General features: G+C 44.9%; 1 protein-coding gene across 2 annotated transcripts in view; it reads right to left on the bottom strand.

Moving 5' to 3' along the window:
- The window catches only part of LOC147903096 (adenylate kinase family protein), a 263,128-nt gene that overhangs the window by 167,944 nt on the left and 69,145 nt on the right, over positions 1–26,039 (bottom strand). For both annotated transcript variants that reach the window (XM_087374183.1, XM_087374182.1), the window contains exon 11: positions 18,373–18,453. In XM_087374183.1, the coding sequence (XP_087230309.1) occupies positions 18,373–18,453 (81 nt within the window). The remainder of the gene's footprint in view (positions 1–18,372; positions 18,454–26,039) is intronic.

The following is a 26,039-nucleotide window of genomic DNA, read 5'->3' as shown; positions in this document are numbered from 1 at the left end:
AATTATAAGGAAAGCTAAGGTAGGGGAGGGGCTAAGAGAGGGGGAGCAAGCTGTAGGCTTCACTTCACTCAATTCTAGTGATATTGACATGCCAAATGCCAGTAACATCAACAACATCAGATATAGAACAACCATCACTCCAAAAGTGGACATACTCGCCAATGAATGAAAGAAAAGCCCACATACAGTTGGCTAGGCCCTCAAGCATGTGGATATGGGTAGCCAAATGCTACATGTTGATATCTTGGACATCTCAAGGGCATCAATCTATGCACAACATTGATTACATCAAAGAAACTTGACACAAACATTTGTCAAATATATCATAGCATGTGTTGCAAATGTGATGGGTTCAAGACACTTGATCCAATCAAGGGAGAACTAGATGTTCATCTTGGAGACAATCATCCACTTCTGATTAAAGGCATTGGTGACATACCGATTCAGCTTCCAAATGGTGAGATTAAGTCCCTTTTGATGGAACTGCAGCTCCTTGAGCTCCCGCCTCAGCCCCCCCTCCGGACTCCTTCCGCCTCAACCTCCACCCTCCTCTTTGCCTCGCCTCCTCACCCCCCCTTCTACCTCAATCCCGCATCCTCTCCTCCCCACCTCCTTCCATCTCTCCCTCGCCTCCTCCCGTCGCCTGCAAGCTGCCCCTCCTTGCCTTCCCTTTCCGCCCTCCCAGCCTCCTCCCTCCGGCTGCCTCTGCCTTCGACACGCTCCTCCATGCCTCCCTTCCGCTGCCTCGCCTCATCTTGCCCCTTCTGCACCCGTCTTCTCCTCCCAGTTCCCTCCCTTCGCCCTCTCCTTCTGCCCATGTTGCTCCCCATCCTCTCCTTCTGCCCCTCCGCCTCCGTCCGCCTACCCCCGCTTCCCGCATCCTCCCGCCACCCCGCCTCCATTCCTCCTCCGCCCTGCCTTCATCCGCTCTCTCCCCTTTGCCCTCTCCTCACCTTCACCTCGCCTCCTCCGCTTCGCCTCAGACCCCTTACCTCCACCTCACCTCCTCTTTGACTCCCTCCTCACCTCCCCCTCTTCGCCCCCCTTCGCCTTTTCGTCTTTGAGGGCTCCCCCTCTCCATTGGTAGCCAACTGCAGGGGTGTGTACACGTTCCTCCCCCGCAATTGGCCCTTGGGTTTTTTCCTTCCCTTTGGGCAGCCGTGAGCGGTTTGTCTGTCTTTGGGGAAGATTTTCTTGGTGGTGACCCTTGGTTTGGCCAGAGGGACTCTATGGCGGCACCTCGAATCCCACAACTGTTAAGATTCTTCTTTCTCCAACCAATAAGCAACAGGTGAAGCATGCAGTTCGGTCACTTCAGGACAAGGAAATCGTGGGGAGAATTGTGGGCCTCACTCTTACAAGGAGACAGGTGTGAGCTTGGATCCAGGCGAGCTTGGCACTAGAGGGTGACCACATTCAAGAGGTCACCATCTATGGAAGAGGCATATTCCTCATCTAGCCGAGCTCCCCCAACACTGTCTCGACACTTGTGGAGCACAGCCCCATCCTCCTTGCCCTGCATCTGGTGTACCTCTTTACTTGGTACCATGACTTTACAGTGGAGGACATGGACACGAGGGCGACCTTTGCCTTCTCGGACTTGGAGTGGTGCATCCTCTCATGGGAAAACACCTGCTGAAAACTCTAGTGTTGGCTTGACCTGGGCTGCTGTGACTGCAAATCGGACCTTGTTTCCTGAAGAAGTTGCTGCACTTTTATCCTCTCCTCAGGCTGATGCTTCATCCCAGGGCAGAGGCCCGGACATTGAGGTGGAAATACAGACGTAGACAGCCCGTTAGTTGCTGTACATACCTATCCCATAACTGTAAATATGCTTGATCATCTGAAGTGTGTTACTCTCAATGTACAGGGAATGTGTGATGGTCGCAAATGGAAACTGGTCTGGATGTATATCAGGCAATTGCAGCCTGATATAATTGCTTTGCAAGAGCATAATCAGCATATGTATGCTGGTCAAATAGGCCATTTTGTTGGTTATGATATCTTCTATGCTGGAGAGCACTCCTTTTCTGGTGTGGCTTTTTTAGTAAAGCACGACCTTCAACCTGTTGTGGCTCTCAATGATCGCCATGGTAGATGGATTATTGTTCAATTCCTTGTTCAAGGGGAAATTTTTGAATTTGCATCGGTTTATGCCCCCCAGACTTCTCGTAATAGAGCTTTGATCTCTGGGCTGCCATGCATACTTATCCATGGCGACAACATGCCTTCATTTGTAGTGACTTTAATAATGCCCCTCAATTGGGTGACAACACCTCAGGCCACACTCATATGTTGGCTTCTGAAACACAGGCATGGTCTGATTTTTTGCTTTAGTTGCTGCTGGTTGATCTCTGGAAGGAACTACCGCCCATGCTTCCGAGTTATACCTTTCAGCATAATGCTCAATCTTCTTATCGGGCACGCTTGGACAGATGGTATCAGATCGATCCACAGCATTGTGATGCCTTTACTTGTCAAATTTGGGTTGATCATGCTTTCACACATTCGAATCATGCTCCTCTTTGGTTGAGGCTTTCCTTACATGAATTTCCCATTGACAGATTGCCTTGCCGAAGGCTTTTGCTGATTAATAATAGTTATCTGGAGCATGCTGACTTTAAAGCCTTGGTCTCTGATGCTATTCAGTCTCTCTCTCATCAGATACGCATTGGTTTGAATTATGCCTGGCAGGCTTTTGTTGCTTGGATGCAAGTAGTTATTCGAGATTATGGCAAATCCTATATGCAAGCCACAAGGGAGACTGTAGCACATGCCAAATTTACATGTCAGATTTTGACTAAGCTTGCTCATCTTCGCCCTTTGTCTTCAGAGGAAAGCATGCTCTTATGTCAAGCTCAATTCTCTCTTCAATTTAATGATCTCAAAAAGCTTGCTAAATGGGAAACTCGATCCAGACAACGGGCATTTTTGGATAAAGGCTGCTCTTCCAAGCAACTTTTTAAGAGTTTACACTACAAAAGACAGGCTGCCAATATCTGTCGGATCCAGATGTCTAATGGTTCTTGGTCAACATCTCGTTCAAAGCTTGATGATTTATGTGTGCAGCACTTCTCCACTCATTTTGGGCATCTGGATACTCTTTCTCCTCGGGTCGTGTCTGCACGTCAGCTTCTTTTGCAGGATATTCATCCAATTCTGTCTGATGCTCAGGCTTTGGAACTTGAACATCCCTTCACTGAAAGGGAATTTTCTGATGCACTGAGATCCTGTGGCAGATGGAAATCTCCAAGATGGGATGGTCTCACTGTTGATGGGATCTTCTTAAATTCACCTTGTTGTAAATGGTAAATACAGCATGGCAAAATCATCAGATGCCTGTCATGGAAAAAGGGTCTTCTCAAGCTGATTCCAAAAAAGCAGCTATGTGATTCACTCGGTGATTGGAGGCCAATCACGCTCATGCCAGTCATTTACAAGATCGTTGCCAAAATGGTGGTTGATCGGATTAAAGGTTATTTTGCATGATGGGTTGCATCCCTCCCAATATGGATTTGTTCCACGTCACCATATCACAGATAACATTGCCAATGCTTATATTGGGATTGAATATGCCAAATACACGCAGCACGATGTTCTACTCTTGCACGTAGATATTGCAAAAGCCTTTGACACAGTTCAATATGATTTCATCTCACAAACTATGCGAGCTTTGGGGTTTGGACAAAAAATGCAGCAGGTTATTTACTGGCTTTACAGAGATGGCAATGCGGCTTGCATTATCTCTCGGGATATCTCTCATGAGTGGACTCTTCATTGTTCGGTCCGCCAGGGATGCCCTCTCAGTGCTTTACTGTATGCCATTGCTACTCATCCTAAGCTGCAATATATTGATCATCTTGTGGCTACAGGATCACTTCATGGCTTGGAATTGGATGCTAATCGCAGCATGTTTGCTCAAGCTTATGTTGATGATTCTTTCTTTACCCCGAAGAATACACCCCATGATCTTGGTGCCTTGATGCAGGCCCTCTCTATTTATGGTTTGGCAGCTGGTCTTCATGTTAATTTTCAGAAGTCTAAGCTGCTCCCTTTGCATTCCAAAGACTGGCATAGTCTATTATGGCCTGGGGTTATCATTCCACCCACTCAGTTTGTTCGTCATCTTGGTTACCCTTTGGGGTGGGAACTCACTCGCAACCAACAAACTGATTGGATTTTGGCTAAGCTTCGGAAAAAGCTTGAGTATTGGAAACTGGCAACCTGGCCTTTGCACGTTCGTCTTCGAATAGTGCAGTCCATCCTTGTGGCATATATTCAATTTTACTTGCCATTGATCATGTTCACTAAGGCAGATCTTACATCTTTCATGTCTGTCTTTATGGAACTCTTATGGCGATCCAAACATGGCAGAAAAGTCTCAGGCTGCTTTCGATGCATCACATTTGTTCTCCCAAGATGCATGGTGGATTGAACATCACGGATATTTATGTGCATATTCTTGCCCACAGGGGAAAAATGTTGTTGCAATTTCTGCAAGGTGATCAGCCTTGGGCTCTTATGATTAGGACTCTGGTCACTCATATCAGTATTTCTCCATTTGGTCATTGGCAACTCGATCACTGGGATTTCTTTTTTGGCTGCACTGATGGCACTTTGCCTAGATGCCCTTTTGTCTCCTGCTTGCTTCTTGACTAGAAGCATGTTCTTTCTCATCTGGAATGGAATGGACGGCAATCTTTGCTTGGGAATTCTTTGAGAGCTGAAAGCATTCACTGGTCGAAAGTCTTTCAGCCTCCCTTGGCATTACAGGAACCTCGACGTTCCTACTTTGTCTCGTTTAAAGGCATCACCTCGGTTGCTGATGTTATAGATGATGCTAAAACTGTGATCCCCTTTTCTCTAGCAGCCACCACATATGGATTGGTCTCTCATTATCATCCTTTGTGGCGACAAATTACTTCTATGCTTTCGCCCTTTGTTCCGATTCCTCCTTTGGAACTCCAGGACTGACTGGAAGATTGGAATTTGACTTCTCCAGGGTCCTCTTCTCGTTCTTTGAGGCTGTCTCATATTACTGTACATGCATTGTATAAAACCCTTTTGCCTCAACCTTGGGGTTTCAGAGAGAGGTGATTCTGTTTGGTGAATGCATCGCCCAACCAAGTGGTGGAGGAAAAGATTACAGCAACTTTGGGCCTATAAAGTACCGCTTCGGCAACAGGTTTTCTTTTGGCGAGTTCTTTTGGGAGTGTTTCCATCTGGACAGCTATTAGCTCATCGACACATTGCTCCTGCACTTTGCCATAGATGTTCTGCTTCTTCGGAGACTATGCCTCACTTGTTTTGGCATTGTCCGTGCTCTCGTGAGTTTTTTGATCTGCTTCGATAGCACCTGCGAGCGAGATTCCCATCTATTCCGTTTGGGAAGTTCTTCTGGCTATTTGGGTTTCATCCATCCAGATCGGAGTTTCATCTTTTCTTCGTTTGGGTACGCTACTGGGCACTATGGACTTTATGGACATATAGGAATTGTAAAGTCTTTGGTGATCCTACTTTCTCTCTATTTGGCTTTTTTAGGCGTTCTCTGCAGCAATCTTTCTTTGATTGCTTGCAGACCCGCTGCATAGATCATGAGGTCTTTTTGGCATATACTGAAATTTTCAGTTGATGTATTTGTAGCACCTTTTTTTGAGGTTGCTACTCATATAATATAATCAATCAAAGATTTCACCCAAAAAAAAAAGTGTGTGTGTGAGAGTAGAGGTCTGTCGATGGAGAGCTCTGTGTTACAATTATTCCTATAATTTAGCAGTGACCAATGTAATGTAATAAGTAGGTTAGGGGCACTTTTCCCTCACTTAGAGGTTTTTTCCCCTAACCACAGTTAGTTCACTAACTATGGTTAGTGAAGGATAAGGTTTTGTCACTTAGACAAAACCTATCACTCCAATTCAGTTGTAACACTCATCTATTTTGCAACTACGTTTTCAGCTCTCTCACTCTCCTGCTTCTTGCTCTCACAATTGCTCTCTCCACTTCTCACATTTGGTATCAGAGCAAGTTGACCCTGCTCTTTGCTTCTCGCCTCCAACTCCAGCCCGCAGGCTCCTTGCTCCATCAGTTCACCGTCCGTACAATCTGTACGGACTCATTCCGTACAGTCCCGTAATGTACCTTCGCTGCCCTTCCGTACTGTCCCATCGCCCGTACAACTGCTGTACCAGCTCGTCGCCCGTACAACTGTACGGTTCGCCATACAGTTCCGTACAGCTCCTGCGTACAAGTCGTCCGTACCCGCTTCTGTACAGCTTCTGCGTACAAGTCGTCCGTACAAGTCGTCTGTACCCGCACGTGTGGCGCTGTACACATGCAGTTCGTCCATACATCCCCGTACAATATGTGTGGACCGTACTGTACCTGCACCGTACATGTCCGTACATTCCGTACAACCTGCAGCAAACAGCTCGTCCGTACAGTACGGCCATTCGTACTTCTGTCGTGCAGACACTGTACAGGCCGTACAATTGCATTTGGCCTTCTGAGCAGGTTTCATTCCTCGAGGCACTCTTGAAGTTGGTCGTCTAGCAGACATTTCTTTGCAGGAAGCCATTGTTTGGCAGAGCAGTTTTTTTGGGCAGATTTGAGATGAAATTTGGGGCTTTTCTCGGATTTGCCCCAATTTCATCTCAATTTCACCTCAAATTTTGGGGCATTTTGTATTCGCGGGCAGACATTGCAAAAACTTTGCAAGTGTTGAAGAAATTTGGAGCTGCACTTGGAGCAAGCATTGTAGACAGATCTGTAGATCTAGTCTGAAATTTGGGGCTTTTGTTCAGAAATTGCAAATTTGGGGCTTTTGTTCAGAAATTGCAGATTTGGGGCTTTTAGTAAATTTGCACCTTTTTCGTTGCAATTTCAAGCCACAAATTGGGGCTTTTGTGTTGGGAGAGCAATTTGACAGGTTTCAGTTTACACAGCCTTTCTGTGAGTGCTTTGAAGCGCTTTTGGCAGGTTTTGGAAGAGATTGAATGCTCTGGTAGATTTCTGATAGAGACATTACAGAGATTTGAAGTGCATTTTTAAGCCAGTGTTTGGCTGTGTTTTTTGGGATTTGTGCACTCCATTCTCAGCAAGGGAATTTAGATTTGCATTTGCTGTATTTTCTTTCTCAGACATGGCCCAGCAAAATCAGAATGATTTCGGTTTCAGTGGTCTCTCACAAGAGGATAAGCTATATGGTACCAACTACTCCCTATGGAGTTTTATGGTACGCAATATTCAGATTTCTCGTAATTTATGGGACTATGTAAGCGGGGATGAGTTCCGGCCAGCAAATGTGGCACCTAATACCCCTCCCCAACAAGGAGGAGGCAGAGGTCGTGCACAGGGTACAGCTGCAACACAAGTTATTGGTGCAGTTATACCTACCACTCCAGAGCAAAAGAGATGGGATTCACGTGACGCTTTAGCTTTGTCGTGTATTTCTCTTTCAGTGAAAAGATTCATCATTCCACATATCCGGTCGTGTAAGACCTCAAAGGCAGCATGGGATATTTTGGAGAGCATGTATGCAGCTCGGAATGATGCCAGGGTGTCTTTTTTGAAAATAGAATTGTCTCATACACATATGGAAGAGATTGACTCCATGTCAGTGCACCTCACAAAGCTATAGGATTTACGAGAGCAGTTGCTGAATATTGATGAGATCATTCCTGATTTAGAGATGATTACCACTACTCTGAATTCTCTTCTTGAGTCTTATCTCAGCTTTCATACCTCGCTGAATTTGTCGTTGAGGGGGGGTGCAAATCCTCTCACTTTTCACAAGTTGATAGGACTTCTGCTGCAGGAAGAGCACACCAGGAAAAACATGGCTTCACGAGCAGGTGAACATGCCATGCTCTCAAAATTCAAGCCTAAAGTAAAGGGACAGGCAAAGACTTCAGCAAATCAGCCTTCCAGTGGTTCAGGACAGCCTTCTCAAAAGGCTAAGAGTGATGCAGGTAAGCCCAAGAAGAAGGGAATATGTCATTACTGCAAAAAGCCAGGTCACTACATTGGAGAATGCAAGAAAAGGCTTGCAAAAGAAAAGAAAAACAGTTCCGGTACGGTTGTCTCAGATTCAGCTCCTCATGCATCTGACAATGAGCAAGCTACAACCAACTTTGTGGAGCACGACTATGCCTTCTTGTCTTGCATTTCAGACTCTCAGTTGGCTGCTCTTCGACAAGCTCAGCAGTTGGAGTCTGTCTCTACTTTATGGGCAGGGTTCCTTCTGCCGCTCAACTTCGTCGTTGGGCTGAAGCTGCCATGGGTCTGGATTGTATTTCATCCTTTGTCTTTCTGGGCAAAGGATTTTATTATGCCCACGTTTCTTCGACTGATGTGGTGGAGCGGCTAGTCAATGGTGCTCGTGTTCCTGGGGCTGGTTTCTTCGCTTATGTGATGCCCTGGGATCCACTTTTCGATCCTTCTGCTACCCTTCTGACTCACTATCCAGTTTGGATTACTCTTAAAGTGCTGCCTGTGCCTCTTCTTTAGCATCTTCCAACTCTTGTAGCTTTTTTGGGAAGGCCTCTTTATGTTCCGAGACAGGAGTTCTTGCAAGCTTCCCGTGATGTTCGCCTTTGCGTTTTGTGGGATATGATGCAGCCCGTGCCATCTACTCTGGATCTTGATTTGGGATTTGCCCATCCGATGCGCATCAGGCTGCATTTTGCATCTTTCCCCACTGCATATTATCGGTACCGACAGGTTGGGCATTTTGCATGTGATTGCTCCTCTACATCCAGGCCCATTCCTCCTACTCCTTCTTCAGCTGTAAAGGTTACTCTCCCTTCTCCTTTGGTTTTTGCTATGGCTTCTTTGGAGAATCCTTCTACTGCTCCGAAGCACTACTGGAGGAAGGTAGATAAATCACAAGCAAATCTTCCTCTTGTTGAAGAAGCTCAGGATTGCACCCCTGTTGAGCACTATCAGTCTCCTTCTACTCAGGATATGGATGTACCCCTTGCAGAGGAGATTTTATAGGATGATATGCATGCTCTCTCTCAGGATGCTGCCCCTGCTCTTACTCAGGTTGATCCTCAAAATGAAGCTCAAATGCTAAGTCCTGCTTTATCAGATGCAGCTTTTTCGTCGGAAGATACAGATGTTGATTTAGCCTCTCTACCTTTGATGCCTGTGCCAGAGCTTTCTTTTGTCCGGAATGCAGAAGTATCTTTTTTACTGGAATCTTTTCATCCCATGTTACAACAGGTTTTTGACCCTATGATTGAAAATTTTCGCATACCAACCTATATCAAGAAGAATCACAAGGACAAAAAACAGCTTGTTTTTATTGATGGTGTGGTTTCATCACTGCATCAGTTTTTACAAAGCAACAATTTGAAGCTGGAGGATGCTGTGTTTGATCCTCCTCCAGCTTGATATGTAACCTTTTACTTGGCTGCCTCATGACTTTTGCGTGTTTGATCCTCCTCCAGCTTGATATGTAACTTTTTACTTGGCTGCCACATGACTTTTGCTCTGAGGTTTTACTTGTAAATTTTTTCCTTGTACTTATTGGTGGGTTTTTACCTCTTTTGAGGTTTCCCACACAGAAATATAAGATTTCACTTTTTAAAAAAAAGTGTAGGACAGGGGTGTGTGTGTGAGAGAGGAGCGCAACTGTGCCATCCCCGCGAGCTCGTTAGGGTCCGATCTTTTCCAGCCACCATTGTGACCTTTGCAGCCTCATGTACCACCTGTACGGCTACCTGTACACGTCGTACGGCTGTTCCGTACGGGTTCCAGCCAGCTGCCGCTGTTTCGTACAGGCCTGCGTCTGCTGCTACTCTTCCGTACCTATTGTACAGTCTCCTAGGTGTGTGTGCACTACTCGCAGTGTGGGGTGTGTGTGAGAGGTGCGTGTGGTGCAGTGGAGATCTCGACCTGCTTCAGCCCCCTCCTTGTCGTCCAAGTTGTACCTTCTCGTGGTCCCTTTTCAGCTTCCGTACCTGTCTATACAACCTGTACGGAACCCCTTTTCGACCTTCCTGCCTGTCCGTGCATCGTCCGTACATCCTGTACGGAACCGTACATTTGTTTTTACAGGTTCCCCCTTTTGGGTTCCATCTTCTTCAGAAGACATGGCTGAATACTCCTATGAAAAAACTTTTCAAAAGGATCGACCGACTCAATGCAAAAAGCAAAAGCAGGCTGAGGGTCAGCATGACCCCGTGCATGATTCTATTGAAGCACAACTGGTGTATGATGCCATGCACGAAGGATTTGCCGACACAAGGAAAGAGTGGAAAGACTCTGTTCCATCGGTTGGTCTCATGGTTGAAGTGGATGAGATTGTGGATCCAGTTAGAGAATATGCCAAAAATGCAGTCATTTTATTTTTCCCATCGAATGCCACCTGTTGCAGAGGTAGGCAACTGGTTGACTCGAACACTGGCTGGCTCATTTGTTTGTAAGGTACACCATGCAGCGAGAGACTTTTTTGAGGTCATTATGGTAGATGAGATTCACAGGCAAATGCTTTTGGAACATTCGCCACTCTTTTTTGGGCAGCAAATGGTGCACGTTTTGCCATGGTTCCCCACAAGGGATATCAGGCTTTGATTCAACATCAATGCTAGGTCTGGGTTGAAGTTGTAGACTTCCCGCAATGCATGGCTTCACTCTTGCCTAAAATTGCAGCAACTTTAGGCAAAGCGGTTTGCCCACCGCGGCCTAACGGCAACTCTAATCGATTTTGCATTTTCTAGGATATTGATAATCCCACACCGGAGTCTTATTTAGTCACGGTGAACAATGTTGACATGGAAAGTGCTTTTTATAAATTGAAATGGGGATTGTTTGCAGGGGCTTGTTTTGAACGTTAAAAATTTGGGCTCATGGCTTCGCAGTGTCCAATGAGTCAGCATAAAATGCCTTCTGCTACTTTGCTTGGTCAGATGCCCAATAAGGATGCTCCTGCCTCTGTTGGGAATAAAAATAAAGATAATAGACAGCTTTTTGTGAATCAGGATAAAGGCAAAGCCCCAGTTGTTTCAAATGGGAATGCTTCTTCCCCTTCACTTCCTGCTATTCAACTTTCAGCAAAAGGAAAAAAACTCCAATTGATGGATGGCAAAGTCCAAGAAAAGTTATTTATGTTAGAAGACCTCCACCCCCTCGCACTTGGAATGGTGCATCTTCTAGTGGAAATTCTCCAGAGGTCAACTTAGGAATTGGAATCACGTGGGCTGCAGTGACAGCTAGCAGAACCCTCTTCCTTGAAGAAGAGATTGTTGCATTGCTGTCCAATCCTCAGGCGGATGTTTCTTCTCAAGGAAGAGGCCTTGACCCTGAGGTAGAAATATAGGGTTGACATCCTGAAGGTTGCTGCTGTACATAACTGTTTTTTCCTATAAATATCTGTAAATATGCTTGCTCATATCAAATGCCTTACCTTAAATATTCAGGGGATGTGTGACAGTAGGAAATGGAAATCTGTGTGGCTGTATATCAATCGATTTCAGCCCGATATAGTGGCATTACAAGAACACAATCAGCATGTCTTTGCATGCAAGAAAGGTCACTATTGCGGCTATGATATCTTTTATGCTGGGGAGCACTCTTTCTCAAGTGTAATCATTATGAATAAGCATGAGCTTCAACCAGTTATTGCTTTAAATGACAATCAAGGCAGATGGATTATTCTTCAATGCATCATTCGAGGCGAGGTGTTTGAGATTGCTTCTGTATATGCACCTCAATCTTCTTGGGCTAGAAGTGCAATTTGGGATGCCATGCACCAATATCCATGGAGATTTCATGCCTTTATATGTGGGGATTTCAATAATGCTCCGCAACAGGGTGACAATACATCAGGAAATACTCATATGTTAATCTCTGAAAGGCATGCATGGTCTCAATTACTGATTCAACTTGATTTGGTTGATCTTTGGAAGGAATTGCAGCCTTTGCCACCTAGATACACTTTTCAACATAATGCTCTTTCTTCTTACCAGGCACGTCTGGATCGCTGGTATAGCGTAGCCCCGCAACAAAATGATGATTTCACATGCGAAATGTGGGTTGACTATGCCTTTGTGCATTCGGATCATGCCCTGTTATGATTGAGGCTATCTTTTCATGATATGCCAGATGATAGACTGCCTCAAAGGTGACATCTGATTGTGAACAATAGCTATTTGCAGCATGTTACTTTCAAGGCAATGGTTACTAATGCCTATCGATCTCTATCTTCTCAGAGCCACTTTGATATTGATAATGCATGGGATTTTTTTGTTTCCAAAATGCAAGTTGTAATTAGAGGTTATGGCAAGTCTTACATGAGGACTATGAGGGAAACTGTTGCTAAGGCTAAACTGACTTGCCAAGACCTCACTGAACTCAGTCAATTTCATCCTTTATTCTTGCATGAGCAAACAACACTATGCCAAGCTAAACATTGTCTCCAAATCAATGATCACTGGAAACTTGCCAAATGGGAGACCAAAGCAAGACAAAGAGCTTTCATAGATAAAGGCTGTTCTTCCAAACAATTTTTTAAAAGCTTGCATCAGAAGAGATTAAACACAAACATTTGCAGGGTGCTTATGCCTAATGGTTCATGGACTACATCATGGTCACAGCTTGCTTCTGTTTGTGTTTGGTTATGCAGATCCTCCTTCACAGCAGGTTTTGTTTGCAAGAAATTTGCTTTTACAGCATCTCTCCTATTATCTCCACTACTCAGGCTTTGGAATTGGAAGAACCTTTTACTGAAAGGGAATTGTTAGATGTAATCAAATCTTGTGGTAGATGGAAATCTCCAGGATGGGATGGTCTTACAGTTGAGTTTTTCTTAGAATATTGGCCTCTTTTAAAGCATACTTTGCTGCATATGCTGAACTCTGCATGGCAAAACCAGAAAATGCCAGACACATGGAAGAGAGGTCTTGTTAAACTCATTTCAAAAAAGCAAATCTGTGAATCTTTGGCTGATTGGAGACCTATCACGCTTATGCCAGTTATTTACAAAATTACTACCAAAATGATTGTTGATCGGATAAAAGGCTATTTGCATGATGGTTGCATCCTGCACAATATGGTTTTGTTCCTTGTAGGCATATCACAGACAACATTGCTAATGCCTATGTTGGAATAGAATATGCCAAATATATGCAACATGATGTTTTACTATTGCAAGTTGATATTGCCAAATCTTTTCACACGGTTCAGTGGGACTTTATTTCACAAACAATGCAGGCCTTGGGATTTGGCAAAAAAATGCATTAAGTTATCAATTGACTATATCAAGATAGCAAAGTTGCCTGCATACTTTCAGGGGATAATTCTACAACCTGGACTCTAGGTTGTTCTGTTCGGCAAGGCTGTCCCCTTAGTGCTTTACTATTTGCCATAGCCACTCATCCAATGCTTCAATATATGGACCACCTTTTGGACACTGGCATGTTGCATGGATGGGAAATTCCTAGCGGACGCACTATGATCGCTCAGGCATGTGCTGATGATTCTTTCTTTACCCCAAAAAATACTCACAGCAATCTTTCCTTGATTATGCAGGCTCTTTCCACATATGGCTTGGCTGCTCGTTTTCATGTGAATTTTCAGAAATCCAAGCTCTTGCCGTTGCATGCTAAAGACTGGCATAGTCTTTTGTGGCCTGGAGAAATTGTTCCGCCTTCTCAATTGATTCGACATCTTGGCTATCCTCTAGGTTGGGGGCTCACTCGTTCTCAACAAACTGATTGGGTGCTCACAAAGCTGAGGAAAAAACTTGAGTATTGGAAGCTTGCAACTTGGCCATTACATGTTCGTTTGCGAATAACGCAATCCATTTTGATAGTATACATACAATTCTATCTGCCACTCATTATGTTTACTAAGGCCGATCTGGCTTCCTTTATGTCTGCTATCATGGAGATTTTCTGGCGTAATGGCAAGAAAAGTCTCAGATTACTCTCTATGCATCGTCTCTGTTCTCCAAAGATGAACGGGGGGTTTGAACATACTAAATATGCGCTACTAGGCACTTTGGACTCTATGGATGGACAGAAATCATACAGTCTTTGGTGATCCTACTTTTCCATCTTTTGTTTTTTTCAAACGATTTTTGCCGCAATCGTTTTATGATTGCTTTCAGACTTGTTTGATTGACCATGTTGTATATATGGCCTATACTGAGATTTTCGGTTGAGTAGTAGTTACTCCGCTTCTGGAGTACCTATGAATGTAATTATTTCACAGCACTAAAATATTCTTCTCACCAAAAAAAAAAAAAAGTGTGTGTGTGTGTGTGTGGGGGGGGGGGGGGGGGTTTCGCTACTGGGCACTATGGACTTTATGGACATATAGGAATTGTAAAGTCTTTGGTGATTCTACTTTCTCTCTGTTTGGATTTTTGAGGTGTTCTCTGCAGCAATCTTTCTTTGATTGCTTGCAGACCCGCTGCATAGATCATGAGGTCTTTTTGGCATATACTGAAATTTTCAGTTGATGTAATTGTAGCACCTTATTTTGAGGTTGCTACTCATATAATATAATCAATCAAAGATTTCACAAAAAAAAAGTGTGTTTGTGTTCGCTATTGGGCACTCTCGACTTTATGGACAGACATGAACTGTAAAGTCTTTGGTGATCCCATATTTTCTTTGTTTGGTTTTTTTAGGCGTTCTGTGCAGCAATCATTCTTTGTTGCTTGCAGACACACTGCATAGATCATGATGTATATTTAGCATATACTGAGATTTTCGATTATTGCAGATTGAACCTCTTCAAGATGATTTGAGGAAGAGCTCCTGCGAATGCTCCCAGCCCCCCCTGCTCCCATCTACCTCCCTCGCGCCGTGCGGCCCCCTCCCCCCTTACCTTCCTCCCCCTCCTCCGCCTCTCGCCGCACCACCCTCCCTCCGCCCCTCCTTCCTTCTCCGCCTCCTCCTCGTGCTACGCTGCCACACCCCCGCCTCCCTTCCTCTTCCTCCCCCTTCCCCACCTCTGCGCCGCGCTGCCACCCCCCCCTCTCCTCCTTCCTCTCCTCCTTCCTTCCCCGCCTCCGCCTCGCGCCGCGCTGCCACACCCCCGCCTCTCCTCCTTCCCCTTCCCCGCCTTCGCGCCGCGCTGCCACCCCCTCCCTCCTCCTTTCCTTCCCCTCCCTCGACATTCTCTTTCCCCGCTGTCGTCTCTCCTCCCCCCGCTTCCTCTTGCGGCTCCATCCCTCCTTCTTTCCTTCCCCTCCTCCGCCTCCATTCCGTCCTCCCATGCCTTTGCCGTTTCTTTTCCCTCGCCTTTTGGAGCTTTCGCAGTTTGTCGGTGCGGTATGGTGGCCGTAAGCCCGGAACCGGTGGCCCAGACGGACCCCCCCCCCTTCAGCCTACCACATAACACTGACAGAGCATCAGGTCTCCTTGGTGAAGCAGGCTGCCAATGACTTTTCCCAGACTTCCGTTTATGGAAGAGTCATTGGCTACGCCCCTTCACGAGCAGACATCAGGGACTGGCTGCAGTCCACCCTATACCTTGAGGACAGCCACATTGAGGAGGTCGCACTCATGGGACGTGGTATCTTCTGGCTCAAGCTCTCCTCGGCACAGGCTGCGAGCGATATGGTCAGACGGTCCCCTACCTCTGTGGGTGGGAAGATCATCCTTACGGTCCCATGGTGTAGGGGTTTCAGTGTAGCGGACTTCGATGCCCGCTTCCGCATCCCCCGCCATCCAGTTACCCTCATCTTCCCAGGCCTCGCAACAGAGCTTCGCCCAATCATCAAGGACTTGGGGGCGCACTTTGGTTGGCTCATGCAGGACACCCATCCTTCACCCCACCCCCCCCCCTCCTCCTCCCCTCTTCTCCTCGGTTCCCCTACCTCCCCCCCCTCCGGGACCCCCCCCGGCACCTTTGGTTTCAGCTCTCCCCTCTCCCTCAAGCATGATCTCGTGGGGACCCCCCCTCCTTCTGCGGCCCTGAAGCTAGCACAGACCTCCGCCAAGGCTGCCCGCTTGCACCCTACCTCTTCCTCTTTTTTGCGGAGGCCATGACTCACTTCCTACGAGCCCGTACCACACGTCTTCGAGGGATGCGCCTCCCTATCAGGGACGATGCAGAACTTCTGGACTCCGAGTATGCAGACGACATGGCCCTGTATGTGCAGGATGATATTGAGTCACTGGAGCGAGTGAGACTATCTCTAGAGGTTTTCTGCCTAGCTGCTGGGGCGAAAATCAACTGGCATAAGTCAGTTGGTTTTCTTACGGATCCGGGAGCCAGCTCACAGTGGGGTATTTTCCTGGGGTTTCGCTGGATCCCTAGTGGACAGACGACACGTTACCTGGGATTCCACGTAGGACTGGATACCACCCCGGCTCAACAGTTCCTACCGGTCCTAGCTTCCATATGACGGAAGCTAGCCTTCTGGAGCACGGCTTCTCGAGATTGTGCGTAGCCCAACTGAGGAGACTGGTGCGGAACTTTCTGTGGTTTGGCTCAGACGGTTCCGGCACCACCAAAGCCCGGGTCGCCTAGCAGACGGTCATTCTCCCCCAAACAGAGGGCGGTCTTGGCATCATAGATCCAGAACTTTAGAGTCAGGCATTACTTGGCAAGTTAGTCATCCCCGGCCTGACCCCAAGAGGGCAGACGTGGAAGCTCTTGCTTCAGCATGGTCTCAGCGCGTGTATCCCCCAGAGAGGGGGTGATTGGCAGCCTTCTATCCGGTGGATTTTCACTTCAGCCCCACTGACTCAGCCCCGCTCCCCCTTCCTCCGCAACCTCTTCTCGGTCTAGAGGAAGCTGCGGCACAGCCTCTACAAGGTTCCCCCCAGCTGCCGAGAGGAGATAGACAGACAGCCCCTGATTTGGAGCAGCCAGGTGACACATGATACAGGTCGCCAGCTTGGAGAAAGATCACATATCCCCTGGGCGCTTTGGGCGCGTGGGCCTGCGCGCTCGCTCCAAGTTTGGAGGGACGTCTTTATCCAGTTGGGCCTAGACGAGCTGGCAGCATCAATAGGTACGGCACGTGGGATCCTGGCTCGGCGAGCGGAGATTGATGCTGCCATTCCTGCAGGTTGGAGGATTCACAGGATCACCAGACAGCTCCTCCCAGGAGATGAGAGGTGGCTAGGGCAGTTCACACCCCGCGGCATTCCTTTGGTGGTTGCACGCCTTTTCTCGGACTCCTCGATTCATTTCTTCTCTGTCGCCGATGGTAGCCGTCTCCAGAGCAAAGCGCCTGCGAGCGAGATTCCCATCTGTTCCGTTTGGGAAGTTCTTTTGTCTATTTGGGTTTCATCCATCCAGACCGGAGTTTCATCTTTTCTTCGTTTGGGTTCGCTACTAGGCACTATGGACTTTATGGACATATAGAAATTGTAAAGTCTTTGGTAATCCTACTTTCTCTCTGTTTGGCTTTTTTAGGCGTTCTCTGTAGCAATGTTTCTTTGATTGCTTGCAAACCCTCTGCATAGATCATGAGGTCTTTTTGGCATATACTGAAATTTTCAGTTGATGTAATTGTAGCACCTTTTTTTGAGGTTGCTACTCATATAATATAATCAATCAAAGATTTCACCCAAAAAAAAAGTGTATATATATGTATGTGTGTGTGTGTGTATATATATGAGAGTTTGATTTCTTTTTTGTTTGGGTTCGGTACTGGGCACTCTTGACTCTCTGGAAGGATCGTAATCATAGGGTCTTTGGTGATCCTGTTTTTTTCACTTTCTCTTTCTTCAGATGCTCTTTGCAGCAATTGCTTTTTGATTGCTTGCAATCTCGTGTCTTTGATCATGATGTATATTTGTCCTATATATATATATATATATATATATATCTTGAAGTAGTTCCTAGAAGGAATTAGAAAAGGCCTGCTAGTCTTAAAAGGCTAGTAGTCTGTTTTGCAGTACAAGAAGTCTCACAAGTGTAATGAAGTAAATTTCCAAGAATATATATCCCATGAGAAAATCGTGACAAGTCTCGTTAAGGGAAGGTTGTAATATCATGAGTTACTGAATCAGCTTCAAAATAGTATCTTCAAACAAAATCTTATATGGATTTAAGAAAAACATTGCCAGTCCAAAACTGCTAGTAGTCTATTTAGCAATAAAAGCAACTCCATAAGTGTTTGGAGATAAGTAATGTTTCAAAAATGCATAACCATACGACTTTCTCACTAAGTTCCCTCATGGGAGAGCTGCAAAACACAGAGAAGCATTTTATTAATGATAAAATATCTGGTTTGCCTCCTCTCATGGCTTAGTCGAGGTGTCATTGTATCTTGATCGACATTCAAGGCACATACCAGGGCTAAGCGCTATTAAGTTGCACTAATATTATCTACTTACTCAACTTGGTGTTACTTTCTTAATTCAGGAACAATCATAAACCACAAAGTTACAAATAATCACTGACCTTTACACGTCTTCCATCATTAGCAAATGTAAATGCAAGCTCTCTCATAAGCTCTAACAGGGTCCCAATCCTATAAACATCCTGCAAGACAAAATGCATTAGTTAATCAAGGTGGAGGTATCATTTCATCGAGATGACTAGTTAAAGGAAAAGGAACACTAGAGACAAAAAAGGGTGAGAGAAAATCAACACTTCGAGTTCAATAATGAGTGCTAGATAGCTGAAAATGAAGATGCAAGACATGGAATGGAAAGGAAAGTAGAAAAGCAAGACTAGGCAAACATAATGGAAATGAAAGAATGCTAGAAAGAAATGTACAACCAAGCAAAGTACTTACATGATCAAGAAAGGCTTGAGGCTTGATTTTTTTGACATGAGAAAGTACAATGCCTTTATAGGATAGGCACACATACTCTAAGTGTCAAATGTATATGGGATAAGTCCCATGACACGTGGCACTCTAGGATATAAAGTAGTATAGTACTACACTAGAACTCAATAGAAACACACTAAAAGTCACTCAAATTGACTCCATTTCCTAACACCCCCCCCCCGTGGAGGAAAGGTGAGGGACTACTGGAATGGAACCAAGAACAGAACATGATGGTCATCAAAACTGTGCATGCCGGTCTAGAACTAGACATGGTTCCCACACAATCTCAGAGGCAAGTGAGCATGGCTCAGAGGCTAGTGAGCATAACATAGAAATCTCATCTAGCATGACTCAGAGTCTCATCATGCATGGATGCATGATCAACTCAGAGGTCTAGGAGACCAATGCATCGGCTCAGAGGCTAGTGAGCATAACATAGAAATCTCATCTAGCATGTCTCAGAGGCTCATCATGCATGGATGCATGATCAACTCAAGATCTAGGAGACCAATGCACCAACGAATAGACCTATCAAAGCCAAAAACATATGGCTCCCACAGTACATCCCAGCCTGGCTCCAAAGACTAATGAGAAACATGAAAACAGAAAAGAAATACATCATTTTAGGAGGGCTGTCCAAGGCAGAGTACCTTTATTGATTACACACACATGATTTATTACATTCATTTTTTGGAAACACCCCCAGGGTAGAGTACCCAAATATATCATGCTTAGAAAGCAAAATCATGATCTCCATCATCCTCTAGATGTTGGAGACAGACAGTAAGAGCACGATCTTGTGTCGGATGGTCATCCCCCTCCTCTGAGATCCATAAAGCAATGATCTCTGTACAAGCTCAGTTTAATAAAAAATTCAGTAGGTAGGTCAGTCCTGCAAGATCAGCCAGCAATCTCCATGGATGAGGACCTCACCCTCCTACAGGCCGAAAGTCCTGCCTTCATGGAACCGTATGATCAAGGGCTGCTCTCGGTTGGGGTCTCTCCCCACCCACCACATCCTCTCGATCATGTGCATCAGCTACACCCAGTGTAGTGGCCACGAAGGCCGTCGCATGTCATTGGTGCATTTGTCATTGGTGTAGCCTCAGTGCATGGGATCCCACAAACGCTGATGTTGAGACCCTCATCGGCTATCAATCTACCCACTTTGTAATGATATAGGGTAGTTCTGAAATTTCGGAAGATATTTGTGCTCAAACCATCCTCTTTGTATATGCTTATCTTGATGAAAAGGATTTGTTTGGATATGACAACCTCATCCTCATCAACAATTTCTGATGAAACCTCATCATCAAAAGATATGGGTATAGGTCCCTCATAATGCTTTAGCAAACTAACATGAAAAGAATTATGAATCTTCAAATGGGAAGGAAGACGTTACTCCCACTAGTGATTATTAAAAAGGGCAATCGTTTATGGTTGCATTTGGTTTACTTAAATATTGAAACTTGATCCAATAATATAGTAGGATAGATAGTTTGGCAGGATGAAAACTACAGCATATTTACTTGTTTTGTTGTACATCACTATTTTGATGTACTAGATAGTTAATAGGAATGTACCACTTTGGAATGGGTCCACTAACCTTTTAAACCTTTTTACGTGGTTGGATATATACTTTTTAGAGAATGGATGTTATGAATTCGACAATCCTTGTTCATTTTACGAAAGATTGAAGAATTTTTACATTGCCTTGGGATGCTAAACCATGATGTTAGTAGTACTATGATAGTAGGCAACACACTTTTTTTTTTTTTTTTGTGAAACCAGTAACTATATTATTAACATGAAATCAATGTACATGACATTAGACTCCAAAAGAGAGCCTAATGGAAGAACTCAAAAACAATCACAAAACACTTCAAGGCTGGTAGCATCCAAGTCCCTCGCAGCATAACTATCATATAAAGATTGCTTGAGTGACATTCTGAAGAAAGCATATGCATGAGGAAACTGTTGTCCCATCCTAGAATGCAATCTCTGTGTCCAAATAGTCCATAGTACCCAAAAACGAGCCCAGTGAAAGAAAAGGAGGAATGGAGACATCTGAGATGAGGAGCATCCAAACATCGAGAAGAGTTTCCCGAATCTGATAGAGGGAAACCGAAGCCGCAGCAAATGAGAGACATGAGTGATCAATATCTGAGATTGCGGGCAAGACCATAACAAATGGGGAACTGTCTCACGGTGATGAGAGCAACAGGGGCAGGAAGGGGAAGCAATGCGACGTGCTGCCAATTTCACCCCAATGGAAAATGCTCCCACTATACATCTCCATAAGAAAAGCCTTTGTTTTCAATGGCAATTTAGATTTCCAAATTTTCTTGAGTTGTGATTGCCACCAAGATAAAGGCCTATCCAAATTCCAAAGAGTGTTGGCATGCTTATCAATCCATGGCGGTGGAAGAAGAAATCTGTAGACCATCGAGGAGGCCAGATTGTGCATTGAAAGTGAATAGGTAGCGGGAGATAAGGTGTCACAATGGTATGGGAAGAGATAATGTGGCCTGGCCAGAGAAGTGCATGCCAATCAGCTTCTTTCAATGCTAGAAGATTTGATTTCTGAAAGTTAATATGCAGTCCAGCAGCTATGCCAAAATCATTCAGAGTATGCATCAAATGAGAGAGATCATTTTGAGAATTCTTGGGCATGAAATATGAATCATCAGCATATGCCTGTGCAAGAAATGGCTGTGCCCCTGGAATTTGCAAGCCATGAAGCTGCCTTGTATCTGCAAGATGGTCCATATGCAACAATAACGGATGAGTAGCAATGGCATACCATAGCGAACTAAGAGGGCAACCCTGTCTCACTGAGCGGGTCATAGTCCATGTTCAATCAAAGACTCGATCTAGAGGGATTTGTGGCATCGCTTCTCAGGGAAGAAGAAGTATCATAGATGGTGCGACTTCATGCCATCATACACAAGTTTTAATCCTAAAGGCTAGATTTTTTATGAACAAGGCTGTCTTGATTACCACAAAGATCCTGTTGCTATACGAGTTCGTCTCACAGAAGAGCTAGTGATGGGTCCAATGTTGAGCAAGGAAGTCGTCTTGAAAGTCTACGCGCGGTGGCATGAGAATAGAACCAGTAAATAATATGGACCAGCCGAGGGCCAAATCCCAATTTATGCATAGTCTGAGAAATAAAATCCCAATGGACAGTATCAAATGCTTTCGCAATGTCCACTTGCAGAATGAGAACATCTTGTTTAGAATATTTGGCGTACTCAATTGCAAGCAAAGCATTGGAGATATTGTCAGTAATCTGTCTTCTGGGAACAAACCCATACTGCCTGGGATGAAGTCCTGCTTGCAAGATAAATCGAACCCTGAGGACAATCATTTTGGCAATGAGTTTATAAATGACTGGCATAAGAGATATGGGCCGCCAATCATTGTCTCACACAACCTTTTTTTGGGGATCAATTTGACAAGGTCATGTTTCCAAGAAGGAGGAAGAGATTGTTCTGCCCAAGCATGATTGATCATAAGAAGCAGAGTGTTCTTGAGTTCACCCCAAAATGCACGGAAAAACCCAACAGTCAATCCATCCCAACCAGGAGAGCTGCCTTTACGTAAATGACTCAAAGCATCATCCAGTTCATTAAGCATAAAGGGCTGCTCCAATGCATGAGCCTATTCCGGAGACAATATAGGCTGAACATGCATAAGAAATTGAGACCTAGCTGCATTCACTTGCATTGAATGATCAGGCTGAGGAGAAAAGAGATGCTGGAAATGACTAGAGCATTGCGATTCCAATTCTGATTTGGAGGTGGTCCAGGTGCCATCATCTTGCTTGATCCTGCAAATATCCTCCTTTCGCCTATCCGCATGCAGGCTTTTAAAGAAGGCTTTGGAGGAGCAACCCTTATCCAAAAGGGGTTTTATGCGAGCTCGGATTTGCCACTTCTTTAATTTGCGAAGATCATTTTGATGGATGATATGAACGGCATAAGCACAAGAATCCTGTTCAGAGGAGGTGAGCTGCCTATAAGAGCTGATTACATCCATTTGTTGCTTGTGAGATTGAGCCCATTTCAGCTTAAGCCTGAGGTTTCCCATGTAATTCCGTCCATAATCTTGAATAACAGCCTGCAAACGATGGGCAAAACTGATCCAAGCGAAATCCATGTCCTCCTGAGCATGTAAGAGGAGGGGACGGACAGCCACTTTCACCATGTTCTGAAATTGTTGATGAAGCAAATAAGCACTATTAACATGGAGTAGGCGACGACCAAAAAAAGGCATATCATCTGTCAAATGTGCTATAGATAATGTCAAGCATACTGGAAAGTGATCAGATAGCAAGAGGGAATGATCAACCCATAGCGCACATGTGAAACTAGCATACTGCTGAGCATGCAACAAATACCATCTGTCAAGTCGAGCCCAGTAATGAGTAAAGGCATTGTGATGGTATATATAGCCCATATCTCTATCCCTTGTTGAGAGCCATAAATCTTCTGCATGCAAGAAAGAAAGCATATCCTCCCAATGTCGAAGCTCAGTGGGGATCATGTGAGAACGATGAGTGGTGTTGTCTTGGATGGCAGGCGAGTTATTAAAGTCTCCACACAAAAAGGCATTAGACAGCCATGGATATTGTTGAGGGAGGCCTACATTCGAGCTCTTGTCGCAGAAGTTTGAGAGGCATAGACAGATGCTATTTCATAAAGATCAGCATGATAGATGCATCTGATCACCATCCAGCGACCCTGAGGGTCATTGTAAGCAAGCGTGGGCTGCATATCATGTTTCACCAGCATGCATACCCCCGAAAAGTGCATTGTACTAGCATAAAATATGTCATAACCAGCAAAGTGGCCTTGCTGGCCAGCCAAGAAGTGTTGGTTGTGTTCCTGTAAAGAAATTACATCGGGGTGCATTCTATGTACATAGTGCCAAAAAAGTCTCCACTTATTGACATTACAAAGACCTTGACATAGTGCCGGTGAGCCAAGATCTATCCAAATGCAAGAACCCCAAGTAAACTCACCACAATAAAATTTATTGACAAAGGGGGGGTTTGCAAACCCAAATTTGCTGCAATCTTTTCCTCCACCACCAAAAAGTATGTGTCATGGACCAGATGCAATTTGCATGAACAAAAACCCAAGGACAAGGCAACAAAAATTTATAAAACGATGCAGCCATGACATTAGCTAACAACAACGAGCGACAAGTATAATCATTTGAGTGAAGGGCCCAGAGAGTAAAGAAACTCACACTTGTGGTCTACAAACATATGCGGATATGTTGAAGTTGAATTATCGATAAATAATCCATAAATGTAGTCCATAAATATGTAGGACTTTTTACAAAGACAGTTCTAAGAGGTGTGCTATTTGTTGAGTAAACCTGCTCTTTGTTTTCCATATACCTCTTCAGGTGGTGACCCATTGTGCATGTGACCTACATTGGTTGGCCAAACCCCACCTTGTAACAAGGAGAAAGCCTACTAACTCTCTCTCCTGCTCACTACTACTTGGATTGAGAGAATAATGCACTCAAAATACTGTGAGAGTCTGAGGAAAGAATATAATGGACCTCTGAAGAGGGAATAAATAACTGAATATCTGTCTGTCCAATAGGGCTGAATACAACAGAAAGAATCGATACTGTATGGAGGGAATAACCCTCACTGCAAAGGGACAGAAAGAATACTGTATAGAGGGTATCAATAACCCTCACCGTAGAGCTGGATCTGAGGACTGCTATGGGACACTCCCTGTCTGCTATTGAACCGGGCTGAGGAAACCTGAGAATTGAAGGAATAAAGGGGGTGCTCTAATGCATACCCCTGCTGCTGCTGTCCAGAGCTAAACCAGTGTATATGAACTTGTATGTGCTCTATTTTGAGCACTGCCTGGATGTAAATGAATGTTTCATAATATAAGTATCTCGGTTTTACAAAAAAAAAAGTATGTGCCAAGGCTGGAGTAGATCTGCTACTCCCTAGTCTAGGCCTAATCTGTTGTTGATCCCTGAGGTTGTTACTGAGAACTGAAGCCACAAAACCTACAGAAGTGGATGAAGAATGAGGCCGATGGGGCTGCCTTATATAGGCTTTTAGGGTAAGCTGACCGACCCTTGGTCGGCTGGTCAATGCCGATTGTTGACCTGGTGGGCTAGTCAACAACAAACGTTGACCAGGTTGATCAAAAGACCAAAAGTCAATGCAGTCAACTCTGTGCTTTTAAACCTGTGGTGTCTTTTGAGGCTATCTAGTGATATTTGATGGCACTACAGCCTGTAGGCGACATGCCCATGACATCCCCTTCTATGGAAATTAGCACTGGGGTATGAAAAAGCCTCCCAATATGGTAAAAGGTGTCTGATTGTGGTTTACCTGGCTCTTGAATCCTGATCTAAAGCAATTGAATACTTGGTTCATGCATGGGGGTCCTGACTTGATCCCATTGAACTACTAAAATCAAAGGTCAAGGCAGAATATCCCTAAGCCAAGAGATAACCTTGGACCCATAGCCTGGGATCTTGATATCCAATCCTTGGTTTTGATAATCAGGTTGAACTTCAAATTGTTGCCACCATCATGTCCTCAACATGATATCTGCTACCTGAGTAGGTGTGACGACTGTCTACCCACCCTGAGATCTTCAGAGTAGCTGTGGTGACTTCCATATTGCTGTCCATCTGCTTTTTCCTGGAAATGCACCACTTAAGGCAATGGTAGCCATCGGCATAAGAGTCAAATGGGCCTGCTTAGCTACTTTGTGGAAATGACATCCTCGGAGCTCCCTGAATTTGCCAGGATGAGGACCTTCTAACCACCAATCTGTCCATAAAACTAGAATATTGTGGAAAACTTATTAGGCTTCCCCTTCTACAAATCTTCAAGCTCCTTAATGACCACTAATGTTATTCTTGTAGGAGTTAAAGATGTGGATGAACCACCTTTTACTAATCTTCAAGCTCCTTGATGACCACTGATGTTATTCTTGTAGGAGTTGAAGATGTGGATGAACCACCTCACGTGGCTCCTTCTGCTTGCTTCTAGAAGTGCGGGCAATCTTGTTTCTTGTGGCCTTGCACATGACAGTGGAAGCACCGGTTCTCCTTAGCATAGGTCGCTCATGTCGCTGCATCCAAGTACCTGCCATAGTTGTTGCTGTCCTTCGTCATCCAGCTCTTCTTCTACTGCCCATTCCAACCATCACCTAGCGTGGAGTCCTGGGACTTCTTACTTTTGACCTGCTTGGATCCTTGACCCTTGTGCACGAGCTCGAAATTGTGAGCAAGATCA

The sequence above is a fragment of the Dipteris shenzhenensis genome, chromosome 4 (genome assembly GCF_047967505.1).
Source record: "Dipteris shenzhenensis isolate YYH24624 ecotype China chromosome 4, Dip_SZ_1.0, whole genome shotgun sequence".
NCBI lineage: Eukaryota > Viridiplantae > Streptophyta > Polypodiopsida > Gleicheniales > Dipteridaceae > Dipteris > Dipteris shenzhenensis.
This window is presented reverse-complemented; position numbering and strand designations above follow the sequence as displayed.